Below are 17,635 nucleotides of genomic sequence, written 5' to 3' on the forward strand. Positions count from 1 at the left end.
GCGAGGTGGCGGGTGCCTGTAGTCCCAGCTACTCGGGAGGCTGAGGCCGGAGAATGGGAGAATGGCGTGAACCCGGGAGGCGGAGCTTGCAGTGAGCTGAGATCCGGCCACTGCACTCCAGCCTGGGCGACAGAGCGAGACTCCGTCTCAAAAAAAAGAGAAGTGTTTCCTTTAACTGAAAAGGTGAAAAAGCTCAATTTAATAAGGACAAAAAAATTTGTATGCTGAGGCTGGTAACATCTGTGGTAAGAACAAATCTTCTATTTGTGAAATTGTGAAGAAGGAAAAAGAAAGTCGTGCATAGTTTATATAGGGTTCTGTACTATGTGAGGTTTCAGGCATCCATTTGGGGGGTCTTGGATCTTATCCCCCTGTGATGGTGGGGACTATGATAGTGTTGTTTCCTGTGTTCTCCTGGAGTAGTAGCCTGAGTATGGGGAGGAAGAGAATGTCCTCTTCCCCCCGCTTTTTTTTTTTGTTAATCCGATTAGGTCAGCAGTGGACGTTACTTTGGTTTTACTGGTGGTTCTGTTATCAGAGTCTTGTTTTGTTTTCTGTTCTTTGGAGATAGGGTCTCACTCTGCCACCCAGACTGGTGTATAAGTGGTATGATCGTAGCTCACTGCAGCCTTCAACTCCTGGGCTCAAGTATTCCTCCCACCTCACCTTCCCGAGTAGCTGAGGCCACAGCTGCATGCCACCATGTCTAATTTTCTTACTTTTTGTACAGGGGAGTCCCACTATGTTGGCCAGGCTGGTATTGAACACATGACCTCAAGTGGTCCTCTTGCCTTGGCCCTCCCAAAGTGCTGAGATTACAGGCATGAGCCACTGCACCCAGCCTGTTATGAGAGTCTGTCTATTAGGTTAATTCTAAGACAAGGGTGGGAGCCTCTGTTATGGTCTCCAGTTTATAAAAGATAGTTCCTGCAAGATTCCATCAAGGCTGGAAGGCCATTTAGGATGCTGAAAAGATAAGCCCTATAGTTACTTAGCATCACACAGGGATAGGTGGAGTTATTTAGAGCTGTCTTCCTTTGTGTTCTGCCTCATCAGGTCACTGGGTCCTTAGGTGTCAGGGAATCTAGATTGAATGAACAGGTGTGTTTCCCTTTAGGAGCAAGCCCAGAGGAAAAGGGGTACCAGTGACATTTTATGTAAATGGACCCTTTGGAATAATGCAGCAGGTTATTGTACAATTTCTTTTTGACTTCTATTCCAAGCCCCCGATCCTTTGTCTTCTTTCTCTTTTCAAAATACACAGATGCTCCTCAACTTTCAATGGCGTTATGTCTAAATAAACCCATTCTAAGTTGAAAATATTGTTAAATTGAAAATACATTCAATATACCTAACATACCAAACATCATAGTTTAGCCTAGCCTGCTTTAAACGTGCTCAGAACACTTATATCAGGCTGCAGTTGGGCTAAATTATCTAACACAAAGATTATTATTATTTTTCGTAGAGGTGGGGTCTCAAACACCTGCCCTCAAGCAATCCTTCTACCTTCGCCACCCAAAGTATTGTGTTTACAGTTGTGAGTCACTGCACCTGACCTATTTTATTTTTAAATTTTATTTATTTCATTAATTTATTTTTTTGAGACAGGGTTTCACTCCTGTCACCCAGGCTGGGGTGCAGTGGCGTGACCTCAGCTTACTGCAACCTCCACCTCCTGGGCTCAAGCAATTCTCCTGCTTCAGCCTCCTGATTAGCTGGAACTACAGGTGCCTGCCACCACGCCCGGCTAATTTTTTTTGTATTTTTAGTAGGAGTGGAATTTCACTATGTTGGCCAGGCTGGTCTTGAACTCCCTGACCTCATGTGATCTGCCTGTCTTGGCCTCCCAATGTGAAGTTATTCCCCTGCCCCCCACTACCATGTGTTGGTGTATCCTTCAATCTTCCATCCTGCTACCATTCCATTCCACCCCATTCTATCCTTCCGTCTTCCATTTATCCAGTCCAATGTTTCTTAATCTAGTGGCTCATGGCTTTATGGAGTCCTAGGCTTTATTTAAGTTTCTATTTTCATTTTCCTTCCTTCCCTTCCTTCCCTCCCCTTCCCTCCCCTTCCCTCCCTCCTCCCTCCCTCCTTCCTTCCTCCCTCCCCTCTCCCCTTCCCTCCCCTTCCCTCCCTTCCCTCCTTCCCTACCCTTCCTTCCCTTCCCTTCCTTCCTTCCTTCCTTCCTTCCTTCCTTCCCCCTCCTTCCTTCCCCCCCTTCCTTCCTTCCATTCCATTCCTTTTCATTCCTCATTCCATTCCATTTCTTTAAGATCTTATTCTCCTTCATTCCTTTCTTTCGGTCAGAATCCAGCAGTACCTGTTCACAGCCCCATGGCAGCGTTACCCAGTCCCAGGGTTCCTCCTCACAGTCCCAGGGCATATCCAGCTCCTCTACCAGCACGATGCCAAACTCCAGCCAGTCCTCTCACTCCAGCTCTGGGACACTGAGCTCCTTAGAGACAGTGTCCACTCAGGAACTCTATTCTATTCCTGAGGACCAAGAACCTGAGGACCAAGAACCTGAGGAGCCTGCCCCTGCACCCTGGGCTCGATTATGGGCCCTTCAGGATGGATTTGCCAATCTTGGTAAGATCCTTTGTTATATAGTATCATGTTTTGTTCAGAAAAACAGTTACAGAAAGTTGTTGTGTTACCGGGTGGAAGGTTCTGATTGTGAGTTGTCCAGGTTTTTGGCACGTTGAACAAATAATTGAACATCATGCATGAATAAGCAATGAAAGCATAGATTTATTGACGTGGAAGGCAATAGAAGCTAAAGTACATGTCGCAGGATGGGAGCAGGCCTGAGCAAGTGGCTGCAGAGCCCTGGTAGCAAAGTCTTCTGGGGTTCAAGTACCCTCTAGAGGTCTCCCATTGGTTACCTCCTATGTAGATGAAGGGCTGGCTCACAGCCCATTAGAGGCCACAGTGAACTGGACCTCGGCCATTCCAAGACTGGTGGGGATTGGCGCCTTATGCAAATGAAGGTCCTAGAATGGACAAATCATAGGCCAGAGTGCAAATTCTTTTTTTTTTTTTTTGAGAAATCTCGGCTAGGCTCACTGCAACCTCTGACTCCTGGGTTCAAACGATTCTCCTATCTCAGCTTCCTGAGTAGTTGGGATTACAAATGCATACCACCGCACTTGGCTAATTTTTGTATTTTTAGTAGAGATGGGGTTTCACCATGTTGGCCAGGCTGGTCTTGAACTTCTGACCTCAAGTGATCTGCCTGCCTCGGCCTCCCAAAGTGCTGGGATTACAGGCATGAGCCACCATGCCTGGCTGCTCCAGGAAGTTTGTGTGAATCAGCCTTAGATTCCCTGCCTTCAGACCCTATTTTCCTGCCTTAGTTAGTTGCAGCAGAGTGCTTGAGCCACCTTAGAATGATTCTGGAGTTTGAAGGTGATAAAAGGTAAAACCAAAGAGGCAGTGTTGGGTGTTGCATTGGCTGTTACCAGCTGTGGATTCCGTTCATTTATTCTTTCAACAAATATTAATTGGATATTTACAATGTGCTGTCCATCCAAGGATCTGAAGGTAGCTTTGGACCCTCTTCCTAGAAAAATGCAGATTCATGCAAACTTGCAAACATTACCCCCTAATCACAAAAGCTTCACCAGTTAACCTCTGCTGTGGTTTGCCACAACTTCAGAGAATCAGAGCTGTTCAGAATAGAGATGGCTATTTGTTGACTACTTGTTATTTGTTTTTGTCTCAAAATAGTCAACCTTGTGATTTAAATATGTTGACCCTTTCTGACACCTCCTGGTTCCAATAGTAAGTTTCGCTATGCATATGTTTAAAATACACATATGTGTATTTTAAAATTGCCAGGCGTGGTGGCTTATGCCTGTAATCCCACCACTTTGGGAGGCCAAGGCAGGAGGATCACTTGAGGCCAGGAGTTCAAAACCAGCTTGGGCAACATGGCAAAACCCTGTCTCTACTGAAAATACAAAAATTAGCCAGGTGTGGTGGTGCATGCCTGCAATCCCAGCTACTCAGGAGGATGAGACATGAGAATTGCTTGAACCTGGGAGGCAGAGGTTGCAATGAGCCAGGATTGTGCCACTGCACTCCAGTAAAAAAAAATAGTGTTTTTTTTTTCTTTTCTCTTACATTACAATGACCTCTTTACTAAACACATTTGAACTTGGCATTAATAGGGTAGAATATATTAATATAAAGAAATGAAGGACTGGTATATCATTTTGTGTTTTGTCACTCACCATCCTTGTTTTATTTCATGTCTAACTTTGATGTCTTGAAAAAACTGTAAAAAATGGAGAAACAATACACCTGCATTCTACATATACAACTTTAAATTTATAAGTAGACACTCGAAGCTATTTTTTACCCATTTAAAATATATTTTTTCAGGCCAGGCATGGTGGCTCATGACTGTAATCCCAGCACGTTGAGAGACCAAGGTGGGCGGGATCACTTGGGGTCAGGAGTTCAAGACTAGCCTGGCCAACATGGGGAAACCCTGTCTCTATTAAAAATACAAAAATTAGGCCAGGCGTGTTGGCTCACGCCTACAATCCCAGCACTTTGGGAGGCCGAGACGGGCGGATCACCTGCGATGGGGAGTTTGAGACCAGCCTAACTAACATGGAGAAACCCCGTCTCTACTAAAAATACAAAATTAGCCGGGCATGGTGGCGGGCTCCTGTAATCCCAGCTACTCAGGGGGCTGAGGTAGGAGAATTGCTTGAACCCGGGAGGCAGAGGTTGTGGTGAGCTGAGATCGCACCACTGCACTCCAGCCTGGGCAGCAAGAGCGAAACTCTGTCTCAAAAAAAAGAAAGAAAAAAACAATTAGCCGGGCATGGTGGCAGGCACCTGTAATCCCACCTACTCAGGAGTCTGAGACAGAAGAATTGCTTGAACTTGGGAGGTGGAGGTTGTAGTGAGCTGAGATTGTGCCACTGCACTCCAGCCTGGGTGACAGAGCGAGATTCTGTCTCCAAAAAATAAATAAATAAATAAAATACAATATATTTTTCAGATAGGCCTATAGGTTTAGATGAGTGGGAAACAGAAATGGTGAGAAAGGGCTAAATGGGATACATCACCTTTAAAAGTGAGAAAACAAATAGGCTGGGCGCAGTGGCTCACAACTGTAATCCCAGCTCTTAGGGAGGCAGAAGTGGGAGGATAGCTTGAACCCAGGAGTTTGAGACCTCCTGGGCAATATAGTGAGACCCCATTCTCCACAAAAAGGAAAAACAAAAAAAGACGAGTAAACAAAGAGCCTGATTGGATGACCAGCATAAAGTAGATGCTGAATACATAGAGGCTGTTTATTATTATTATTATTATTATTATTTGAGATGGAGTCTCACTCTGTCACCCAGGCTGGAGTACAGTGGTGCGATCTTGGCTCACTGCAACCTCTGCCTCCTGGGTTCAAGTGATTCTCCTGCCTCAGCCCCCTGAGTAGATGACATTACAGGTGCCCACCACCATGCCTGGCTAAGTTCTGTATTTTTTTAGTAGGGACGGGGTTTCACCATGTTGGCCAGGCTGGTTTCAAACTCCTGACCTCAGGTGATCTGCTCGTCTTGGCCTCCCAAAGTGGTAGGATTACAGGCGCGAGCCACCACGCCTGGCCAAGGCTATTTATTATTATTATTTGTTAATTATTTATACCTATGTTTTCTTCTAAAATTTTATAGTTTTAATTCCTTTTTGTTTGTTTGTTTATTTATTTTTTTTGAGACAGGGTCTCGCTGTCATCCAGGCTGGAGTGCAGTGGCGCAATCTCGGCTCACTTCAGCCTCTGCCTCCCAGGCTCAAGCAATTCTCCCACTTCAGCCTCCTGGATAGCTGGGATAAGAGGTGTGAGGCACCATCTCCGGCCAGTTTTCAGTCTATTGTCACTAAGTATGATGTTAGCTGTGGGTCTTTCCCTTTTCCTTTCCCCTTTCCCCTTTCTTTTTTCCTTTCCCCTTTCCCCTTTCCCCAAGTGTTCCCCTTTCCCGCTTTCGCCACTTTCCCCTTTCCTCCTTTTAGCTCCTTATCCTTTCCTTTCCTTTCCTTTCCTTTCCCCTTTTCTTTCCCCTTTTCTTTCCTTTCTTTCTTTCCTTTCCTTTCTTTCTTTCCTTTCCCTTTCCTTTCCGTTCTGTTCTGTTTCGTTCTGTTCCGTTCCTTTTCTCTTTCCCCTTTCCTTTCCTTTCCTCGTTTCTTTCCTTTTCTTTCCTCTTTCCTCTCTTCCCCTCCTCTCTTCTCTCTCCTCTTTGATATCTGAAGACTAAGCTGTGGATGTTTCATAAAAGTTCTTTCTGGGCCGGAGGCTGTGGCTCGCGCCTGTAATCCAAGCACTTTGGGAGGCCGAGGTGGGCGGATCATGAGGTCAGGAGATCAAGACCACTCCTGGCTAACCTACGGTGAAACTCTCATCTCTACTAGAGACAGAGTATCAAAATGTTACAAAATCTGAGCTCGGGCGCCTGGTGGCAGCTGAGCCTGCTAGTCCTCAGCTACTTGTGAGGCTGAGGTGGGAGAATGGGGTGAACCCGGGAAGCGGAGCTTGCAGTGAGCCGAGATCACACCACTGCACTCCAACCTGAGCCACAGAGTGAGACTCTGTCTCAAAAAAAAAAGAAAAAAAGAAGTTCTTTCTGGCTGGGTGCTCTGATCCTTTCTCCCTATAATCTCAGTGCTTTGGGAACCTATGGCAGGAGAAGTTCTTGAGGTCAGGAGTTGGAGACTGCAGTGAGCTATGATTGCATGCCACAGAGCAAGACTTTGCCTCCAAATTAAAAAAAAAAAATAAATAAATAAATAAATAAATAAATAAAATAAAAGCTCTTTCTTAGGTGAAGGAATTTCCTCCTATTCCTAGTTTTCTGAGTATTTTTTATTATAAAAGGGGGTTGAATTTTGCCAAAATTTTTTTGTGTCTATTTTCCTGTATTCTATTGTTATTGTGTATTATATTGATTGGTTTTCAGATGTTAAACCAACCAAGCTTTCCTGGGCTGATTCTTATTTGGTCATTTGTAATATTTTTTATGTGTTGCTGAATTTAGTTTGCTACTGTTTTGTTGAGGATTTTTGTATCTATATTTGTAAGCGATATTGGTTTGTGGTTTTACTGTCATGTCTCTGTCTGGTTTTGGTGTGAGGGTATTGCTGGCTTCATAGATGAGTTGACAGTGTTCCCTTCTGTATTTCTTCGAAAAGTTTGAGAATAATTGGTATTAGTTCTTTACATATTTGATAGAATTTAAAATGAAGCCAGCCATGTGTTTCTTTTTTCTTTTTTTTTTTTCTGAGGCAGGGTCTCACTGTGTTACTCAGGCTGGAGTGTTACTCACAATCACGTTTCACTGCAGCCTTGACCTCCCAGGCCCAACTCCTACCTCAGCCTCCCGAGTAGCTGGGACCACAGGCATGTGCCATCATGCGTGGCTAATTTTTTTATTTTGATAGAGATGGGGTCTCCCTATGTTGCTCAAGCTAAAGTGAGGCTATCTGGGACTGCATTTTCTTTGTAGGGGATATTTTGATTACTCATTCAGTCTTTTGTTTTGTTTTGTTTTTTGGAGACAGAGTCTCTGTCACCCAGGCTGGAGTGCAGTGGCACGATCTTGGCTCACTGTAGCCTGTGCCTCCCAGGTTCAAATGATTCTTGTGCCTCAGCCTCCAGAGTAGCTGGGACTACAGGTGTGCGCCACCACGCCTGGCTTAATTTTTTTTTTTTTTTTTCATTTGTGGTAGAGCTGGGGTTTTGCCATGTTGCCTAGGCTGGTCTTGATCTCCTGAAGTCAGCCAGTCCACCTGCCTTGACCTCCCAAAGTGCTAGGATTATCATTCAATCTTTTCACTTCTTATGGGTATATTCAGATTTTCTATTTCTTCTTGTGCTAGTTTTGGTAGTTTGTATCTTTCTAGGAGTTTGTCCATTTCACCTATGTCATCTAATATTGTCACACAATTGTTCAGTTATTCTTTTTAAATAATTTTTATTTCTGTCAGATCAGTAGTAATTACCTTTCTCATTCTGATTTTAGCAATTTGAGTCTTGTCTCTTTTTTTCTTGTTTAGTCTGTCTGAGGTTTACCAACTTGCTGATCTTTTTAAGTAACTAAATTTGGATTTGTTAATTTTCTTTTTCTTTCTTTCTAGAGACAGGGTCTCACTCTGTCACCCTGGAGTGAGTGGTGCAGTCACAGTTCACTGCAGCCTTGACTTTCAGGCTCAAGTGAACCTCCTTCCTTGGCCTCCCAAAGTACTGGGATTACAGGCCTGAGCCATTGCGCCCAGCCCATATGTAATTTTGATAGATCTTGCTAAATTGTCCTCCCTAGACAATTATAGACAACGTGAGTATAAATTATATTCCCACTGGCAATGTATGGGAGTACCCACTTTTTCATACCTCTTGCCAGCACAGGGTGATATGAAACTTTTGAATTTTTGCCAATCTAATAGGTAAAACATGAAATCTTAATGTGTTTTTGATTTCTAAATTTTCTTATATTGGGTTAGCTTGGCCACCTTTCATATGTTTGAGCCAGCTGTATTTCTGTTTTTTGTAAATTATCTTTTCATATCCTTTACCCATTTTTCTACTGGACTGTTTATCTTTTTCGTTGATTTATAGGAACCTAACATTTATTAAGGAAGTTATTCCTTTTCCTGATAGGAGTTGCTCATATTTTCCCTAGTCTGTCTTGCAGTGAACATTTAATTGCCTGCCATGTACAATATCCTAAGTGCTGGAGTTGTACTGTTAAACAAGAGGTCTCCAGCTGCCCTCCTGGAGGTTATGTTCTAATGCAGGGAGGTGGGGAGAAAATATACAAATAAGCAAGGTAATTTCTAGTCATGGCCCATACTCAAAAAGAAATAAAACGGGATAACATTATGATAACAGGTGAGTAATGTTTATATAACAAGCTGAGTGGGAGGCCGGGCGTGGTGGCGCACGCCTGTTATCCCAGCACTTTGGGAGGCCAAGGTAGGCGGATCACAAGGTCAGGAGATCAAGACCATCCTGGCTAACACGGTGAAACCCCTTCTCTACTAAAATTACAAAAAATTAGCTGTGCATGGTGGCATGCATCTGTAGTCCCAGCTACTTGGGAGGCTGAGGGCAGGAGAATCGCTTGAACCTGGGAGGTGGAGGTTGCAGTGAGCTGAGATCTAGCCTGGGTGACAGAGCAGGATTCCGTCTCCAAAAAAAAAAAAAAAAAAAAAAAAGAAAAAGCTGAGTGGGAGATGATAGTGGAGTCCAAAGGCAGATAGTATTGTGTAAATAGTATCTATACAAAAGGCAAGGTGGAATGAGCCATTTGTGTAGTTGGGGAAGAAGTGCTAAGACCGCAAGGCAGATTGAACTCGGCATTCTTGGGGGCAGTGAAAGGAGGCCAGTGGTGCTGGGTGTCATGAGCAAGGGGAGAGGGGTATGAGGTGGGGCTGGAATGGTGGCAGGGGCCAGACCTTGAGCATCTATTAGGCCGTAAGGAAGAGTGCAGATTTTATGTTAAGTGTTGTGGAAAACCTCAGGAAGGTAATAAGCAGGAAGTTACTGTATTGCAAGTAATTTTCCAAGTCATTAAAAATTACTTGAGAACTTTTAATGACTATTTGTTATTTCACAGTTTTTTATATATATGTATGTGTATATGTGTGTGTGTATAAGTACATATATTAATAGATTATAATATATTATATATTATTTATTATGTATTATATATTATATGTATATATAATTAACATATGTAATATATAAGTTGTATTATGTATAAATATATAATTCTATTTAACGTGACTTATATATTGTATGTATAATAAATACAAATTATATATTATATATAATAAATATAAAATAAATATATAATATATATTAAATATTTGTTTATTTATGTTTTTGAGACAGGGTCTTGCTCTGTTACCCAGGCTGGAGTGCAGTGGCAGGATCACAGCCCTTTGTAGCATCTCTTGCTCAAGTGATCCTCCTGCTTCAGCCTCCTGAGTAGCTGGACTACAGGCATGCACCACCACATCTGGGTGATTTTTTTTTTTTTTTTTGAGACGGAGTCTCGCTTTGTTGTCCAGGCTGGAGTGCATGGCGCAATCTCAGCTCACTGCAACCTCCACCTCCCGGGTTCAAGCAGTTCTCTGCCTCAGCTTCCCGAGTAGCTGGCACCTACCACCATGCCCAGCTACTTTGGGTATTTTTAGTGGAAACAGGGTTTAGTAGAAACAGGGTTTCACCATCTTAGCCAGGCCGGTCTTCAACTCCTGACCTCATGATCCACTCGTCATGGCCTCCCGAAGTGCTGGGATTACAGGCGTGAGCCACCACACCCGGCCAAGTTTTTTTTTTGAAACAGCGTCTCACTCTCGCCCAGGCTAGTGTGCAGTGGCGCAATCTCAGCTCACTGCAGCCTCGACCTCCTGGGCTCAAGCGATCCTCCCGCCTCAGCCTCCTGAGTAGCTGAGACCACCATACCCTACTGATTTTTTATTTTTTGTAAAGATAGGGTTTCACCGTGTTGCCCAGACTAATTTTTAAATTCTTGGTAGAGATGGGTGCCCGCTATGTTGCCCAGGCTGGTCATGAGCTCCTGGGGTCAAGTGATCCTCCTGCCTTAGCCTCCCAAAGGGCTGAGATTACAGGTGTGAGCCACTGCGCCTGGCCATGTGATTATAGATAAACTGCCATTTGTTAAACTCATTGTAAATGTTGTTTTTTCTCTCTTGATTTTTAATCTTATAAAATCTTGATAAGCAGACTGATAATTCTGATTGCCTTCTTAGGCTATTTTCCTACAATTAGCATTTATGAGCAATTTTTAAACGTTTGATACATGAAATTCAACAGCTGTCTGCTGCATGCTTTTGTATTACAGAATGTGTGAATGACAACTACTGGTTTGGGAGGGACAAAAGCTGTGAATATTGCTTTGATGAACCACTGCTGAAAAGAACAGATAAATACCGGACATATAGCAAGAAACACTTTCGGATTTTCAGGGTAGGTAACAAATACCCACGTATCTAGGAAAGCTGGTAATCTAGTCATTGTTTTTAGGTATTTTCCCACTATAAATCTCTGCTGTTCAAAGTTTGAAATAAAATGTTCTCTGTTTTAGGAAGTGGGTCCTAAAAACTCTTACATTGCATACATAGAAGATCACAGTGGCAATGGAACCTTTGTAAATACAGAGCTTGTAGGGAAAGGAAAACGCCGTCCTTTGAATAACAATTCTGAAATTGCACTTTCACTAAGCAGAAATAAAGGTAATATTATTATCTTATGGTTACTGGATTTTTTTTTTTCCACTCCCTCATAGGAGGAAAATTTGTCCTGTCCTTACAGAGTATGGTTTAAGTGAGTAAAGATGAGTAAGTTGCCAGGCGCAGTGGCTCACACCTGTAATCCCAGCACTTTGGGAGGCTGAGGCGGATGGATCACCTGAGGTCAGGAGTTCGAGACCAGCCTGACCCACATGGAGAAACCCTGTCTCTACTAAAAGTACAAAATAAGCCGGGCATGGTGGCACATGCCTGTAATCCCAGCTACTCAGGAGGCTGAGGAAGGAGAATCGCTTGAACCCAGGAGGCGGAGGTTGCGGTGAGCCGAGATCGCGCCATTGCACTCCAGCCTGGGCAACAAGAGTGAAACTCTGTCTCAGAAAAAAAGATGAGTAAGTTAGCATTCAAGATTCAACTTTGCCGTCCTAGTTGCATTGTTAAATTTTGAAAAAGTTCCATCCAGACAGATTTTTAAAGGTTTTAAGGTTTAATTGGTTTTATGTAATGCCATATACTGTGTGTGTTTTTTTTAAATTTATTTTTATTTTTTTATTTTTTATTTTTAATACGGGGTCTTGCACTGTCACCTGGGCTGGAGTGCAGTGGTGCAATCTCGGTTCACCGCAGCCTCTGCCTCCCAGTTTCAAGCGATTCTCCTTGCCTCAGCCTCCCAAGTAGCTGGGATTACAGGCACCCGCCACCACGCGCAGCTAATTTTTTTGTATTTTTAGTAGAGATGGGGTTTCACTGTGTTAGCCAGGCTGGTCTCGAACTCCTGACCTCGTGATCTGCCTGCGTCAGCCTCCCAAATTGCTGGGATTACAGGCGTGAGGCCCCACTTGGCCCATATACTGTTAATTGAATTATCATGGTGATTAAAATAAGTTATAGTTCATTGATTGATTCAGTTTATACCACATCAGTCTTAGATATCTATGAATTGTTGTTTCAGGCCATTAATTCATTTTTCTTTCCTCTTCACCTCATTCTTTCCTTTCTTCATTTTTTCCATTCATTTTTTTCTTTCTTTCTTTTTTGAGACATGGTCTCACTCTGTCACCCAGGCTGGAGTTCAGTGGCACTGCAACCTCTGCCTCCCAGGCTCAAGTGATCCTCCCACCTCAGCCTCCTGAGTAGCTGTGACCACAGACACATGCCATCACGCCTGGCTAATTTTTTGTATTTTTGGTACAGATGGGATTTCACTATGTTGGCCAGACTGGTCTTAGACTCCTGAGCTCAAGCAATCTGCCTGCCTTGGCCTCCCAAAGTGCTGAGATTACAGGTGTGAGCCACCACGTCTAGCCCCATTCCTTTATTTCTGTATACATTTATTGAGTTCCTTTTATATACCAGGCGTTAGGATATGGGTGCTTCTGTAAGAGGCTCACTTTAGAGCATCTACCTTTGTAAATACTACATGGTTATCCTGTGTAAGTGGAGATGTTTATTAGCATCATCATATAAGCATCCAGTTCTTTTTTTTATTTGAGATGGAGTCTCGCTCTTTCGCCCAGGCTGGAGTGCAGTGGCATGGTCTCGGATCACTGCAAGCTCTGCCTCCTGGATTCACGCCATTCTCCTGCCTCAGCCTCCCGAGTAGCTGGGACTACAGGCGCCCGCCACCACGCCTGGCTAATTTTTTGTATTTTTACTAGAGATGGGGTTTCACCGTGTTAGCCAGGATAGTCTCAATCTCCTGACCTCGTGATCCGCCCACCTCGGCCTCCCAAAGTGCTGAGATTACAGGCGTGAGCCACCGTGCCCGGCAAAGCATCCATTTCTAAAACTATGGAAATAAAATCTGAAATGAACGGCCGGGCGCGGTGGCTCAAGCCTGTAATCCCAGCACTTTGGGAGGCCGAGACGGGCGGATCACGAGGTCAGGAGTTCGAGACCATCCTGGCTAACACGGTGAAACCCCGTCTCTACTAAAAAAATACAAAAAACTAGCCGGGCGAGGTGGTGGGCGCCTGTAGTCCCGGCTACTCGGGAGGCTGAGGCAGGAGAATGGCGTAAAAACCCGGGAGGCGGAGCTTGCAGTGAGCTGAGATCCGGCCACTGCACTCCACCCTGGTCGACACAGCGAGACTCCGTCTCAAAACAAAACAAAACAAAACAAAACAAAAAAAATCTGAAATGAACAATTGTTTTTCAGGGTAATATCTAGAAAGGGTACCTGACAAAAACAACCATAGAGTTAAAAGTAGCTCAAGGTGATTAGACAAGAGGAATACTATTTTTCTTTAGTTAAAGAAACCATAGAGCTTCCCAAACTTATCTGAGAGTCGAATGACTTGGAGGGTGTCTATGTGTGTGCAAGACATTTTGAAAATAAGGGTTCCTACAAGTACTCTTCTCTAGATTCTGGTAGGGATTTAAAAAATCATGCCTCTAGGGGCTGTGGCATGAGCCTGTAGTCCCTGCTACTCAGAAAGGTGAGGCTAGAGGATCCCTTGAGCCCACCAGGATTTTAAGGCTACAGTGAGCTATGATGGTGCCTGTGAATAGCCACTGCCCTCCAGCCCGGGCAACATGGTGAGACCCCGTCTAACCAAATGAAATAAAATCATGCCTAAGGGATTTTCATGCAGTCAGTCTTCAGTCTGGTATCTTGGAACTATGTCTATATTGGGCGTCCTGAAGTACATTTTATGATTAACTTAGTTTTCCCTGTTTCCGACTATTTTGTTTTCTCTGTGATAGTTATAGTCAGGGCAGCTGCTTTGGGTTTTGCTGTTTATGAGTGTGTAGGGGAGGTGCAACTGGGTGCTGAAATTTGGTGTGTCCTCTACTTGACAAGCTGTGTACCACCTTTTTCTCATTGGTCTGCCCAAAGGGCACTTTTCTTCCTCTTTTTAAAAAATTAAATAAACCTTTAAACATTTATTTAATAGATAAAAATTATAGGTTGGCATGGTAGCTCACGCCTGTAATCTCAGCACTTTGGGAGGCCAACACAGGAAGGTTGCTTGAGCCCAGGAATTCAAGACCAGCTTGGGCAACATAGTGAGACCCCATCTCTACCAAACATAAAAAAATTAGCTGGGCATGCTGGTATGTTCCTATAGTCCCAACTACTTGGGAGTCTGAGGTGGGAGGATTGCTTGAGCCTGGGAGGTCGAGGCTACAGTGAGTCATGATTGCACCACTGCACTGTAGCCCGGGCAACAGAGTGAGAAGGTGTCTCAAAAATACATAGATATTTATCATGTGCAACATGTTTTGAAATATGTATATATTGTAGAATGGCTAATTTGAGCTAACTAACATGCATTACCTCACTTACTTATCTTTCTTTTTTTTTTTTTTTTTTTTGAGACAGAGTCTCTCTCTGTTGCCCAGGCTGGAGTGCAGTGGTGCGATCTCGGCTCACTGCAAGCTCTGCCTCCCGGGTTCATACCATTCTCCTGCCTCAGCCTCCCGAGTAGCTGGGACTACAGGCGCCCGCCACCACGCCTGGCTAATTTTTTGTATTTTTACTAGAGATGGGGTTTCACGGTGTTCGCCAGGATGGTCTCGATCTCCTGACCTCGTGATCTGCCCGTCTCGGCCTCCCAAAGTGCTGGGATTACAGGCTTGAGCCACCGTGCCCGGCCTGATTGATTGCTTTTTGATTCTGGACCTGTTGTAAATCTGCATGGGCATTTTATATTGGTGTAATTGATTAAATATTCTGAGGTCAAAGAATGTAAATAATGTTGTGTTATGGATTTTTTGCACTAGTTTTAGAGTGATGCTTATAGTTCCATTGAAGCATAAAATTTGACTATCATTTATTTCTCAAGGGCTTTATAATATGTATTAGCCTACTGAACTAATTTCCTTAATGTTACATGTTAAATGTAATTAAAAACAATTTTAATATTCCATATGACTAATACATTTTAGAATCAGTTATCTCCTCTTGTAAATAAATTAATGAAACCCATTTCTACTCTTTTTTTCCTTAGTTTTTGTCTTTTTTGATCTGACTGTAGATGATCAGTCAGTTTATCCTAAGGCATTAAGAGATGAATACATCATGTCAAAAACTCTTGGAAGGTAAATTATTTTCTTATATAACTGCGCTTAATTTTTTCCCTATACATTTGTGATTGGTAGTTTCTAATTTCTGATTTTATAACACTTATTATGTATTGATAACATTTATATGGTATCTATTTGTGTATTATTTTTTATTTATATTTTTGTGAGTTATTTCACACAGTCATTTTAATTTATTTTTATTTTATTTCTTTGTGAGACAGAGTGTTGCTCTGTTACCCAGGCTAGAGTGTAGTGGCACGATCAGAGGTCACTGTGGCCTTGATCTCCCAGATCAAGGGAATCAGGCATGCAGTACCATGCACAGCTAATGCGTGTTGTTTTTTTTTTTAGAGTTGGAGTTGTGCTGTGTTGCCAGCTCTGGTCTTGAACTCCTGGGCTCAAGTCATTCTCCTGCCTTAGTCTCCCAAAGTGCTGAGATTAGTGGCACGAGCCACCATGTCTAGCCAAGTATTTCTTTTTTTATTTCCTTTGTGTGTGTGTGTGTGTGTGTGTGAGAGAGAGAGAGGGAGAGAGAGACAGAGAGACAGAGAGAGACAGAGTCTTGCTCTGTTGCCCAGGCTGGAGTGCAGTGGTATGATCTTGGCTCGCTGCAACCTCCACTTCCCAGGCTTAACTGATCCTCCCACCTTAGCCTCCCAAGTAGCCGGGACTATAGGCTCGCACCACCATGCCTGGCTAATTTTTGTATTTTGCGTAGAGTTGGGGTCTTGCCATGTTGCCCAGGCTGGTCTTGAACTCCTGAGCTCAAGCAACCCACCCACCTTGGCTTCCCAAAGTGCTAGGATTATAGGCATGAGCCACTGCGCCTGGCTGTGTGTATAGTATTTCACTGTGTATATATACACAACATTTACTTTGTCCATTCATTCATTGATGGACACTTAGGTCACTTCCCTATCTTGGCTATTGTGAATATTGCTGAATTGAACATAGGAGTGCAGATATCTCTTCAACATACTGATTTAATTTTTTTTTATATATATCCAGAAGTGGGATTGCTAGATCATATGGTAATTATAATTTTAGCTTTTTGAGGAACCTTTATACTAGTTTCTGAAATGACTGTACTACTTTACATTCCCATCAACAGCGTACCAAGGTTCTCTTTTCTTCACATCCTCTCCAATACTTGTTATTATTCATCTTTTTGATAATCGCCATTCTAACAGGCTTCAGATAATATGTCATTGTGGTTTTAATTTGCATTTCCTTGATGGCTAGAGATGTTGAGCATTTTTCATACATCATAATAGGTATATTTTTGATGTGTTTGATAATAATTAATTGAAATTAACTCTTGCCTCATGAATTTTATTGGTGATAATTATTTTTAATTTATTTTTATTTTATTTCCTTGTGAGACAGGGTGTTGCTCTGTTACCCAGGTTGGAGTGTAGTGGCATGATCAGAGCTCACTGTAGGGGCCTGAGACAGGGTTTCACCATATTGGCCAGGCTTGTCTCAAACTCCTGACTTATGATCTGCCTACCTTGGCCTCCTGGAGTGCAGTAGTGTTACCACAGCTTATGGCAGCCTTGATTTCTCAGGTTCAAGCAATCCTCCCACCTCAGCCTCCCGAGCAGTTGGGACTGCAGGGATGTGCCACCACATCCAGCTAATTTTTACTTTTTTTTTTTGAGATGGAGTTTTGTTCTTGTTGCCCAGGTTGGAGTGCAATGGTGTGGTCTCAGCTCACTGCAACCTCCGCCTCCTGGCTTCAAGTGATTCTCCTGCCTCAGCCTCCCAGGTAGCTGGGATTGCAGGTGCCCACCACCACACCTGGCTAATTTTTTTGTATTTTTAGTATAGACGGGGTTTCACCATATTGGCCTGGCTGGTCTTGAACTCCTGACCTCAGGTGATCTGCCTACCTCGGCCTCCCAGAGTGCTGGGATCACAGGCGTGAGCCAACACGCCTGGGCCTAATTTTTATTTTTTTTATTGTAGAGATGAGTCTTGTTATGTTGCCTAGGCTTGTCTCGAACTCCTGGGCTCGTTGTGTTCCTGCCTCAGCCTCTCAAAGTGTTGGGATTATAGGTATGAACCACTGTGTTTGGCCAAGACATTTTTATATTAATTCATTAAGTAAACTTACTACATGTTAAGATGGGTAACATTTATTTTTTTCTTCTTGAGACGGAGTCTCGCTCTGTCACCCAGGCTGGAGTCCGGTGGCTCAATCTCGGCTCACTGCAACCTCCGCCTTCCAGGTTCAAGCGATTCTTCTGCCTCAGCCACCCAAGTAGCTGAGACTACAGGCCTGTGCCACCACGCCCAGCTAATTTTTTGTATTTTTAGT

The 17,635-nt window shown here is 43.4% G+C and overlaps 1 protein-coding gene across 4 annotated transcripts in view; it reads left to right on the forward strand.

Annotated features, from left to right (window-relative positions):
* The first annotated feature begins 2,317 nt into the window (after positions 1-2,317).
* The window catches only part of CHEK2 (checkpoint kinase 2), a 44,881-nt gene continuing 29,563 nt past the window's right edge, over positions 2,318-17,635 (forward strand). For all 4 annotated transcript variants that reach the window (XR_004178925.1, XR_004178923.1, XR_004178924.1 and 1 more), the window contains exons 1-4: positions 2,318-2,595; positions 10,881-11,005; positions 11,124-11,271; positions 15,240-15,330. Coding sequence is in view for 1 of the 4 variants with exons in the window: in XM_031656385.1 (XP_031512245.1) it covers positions 2,412-2,595; positions 10,881-11,005; positions 11,124-11,271; positions 15,240-15,330 (548 nt within the window). In the remaining 3 variants the exon portion in view is untranslated. The remainder of the gene's footprint in view (positions 2,596-10,880; positions 11,006-11,123; positions 11,272-15,239; positions 15,331-17,635) is intronic.

The sequence above is a fragment of the Papio anubis genome, chromosome 16 (genome assembly GCF_008728515.1).
Source record: "Papio anubis isolate 15944 chromosome 16, Panubis1.0, whole genome shotgun sequence".
NCBI lineage: Eukaryota > Metazoa > Chordata > Mammalia > Primates > Cercopithecidae > Papio > Papio anubis.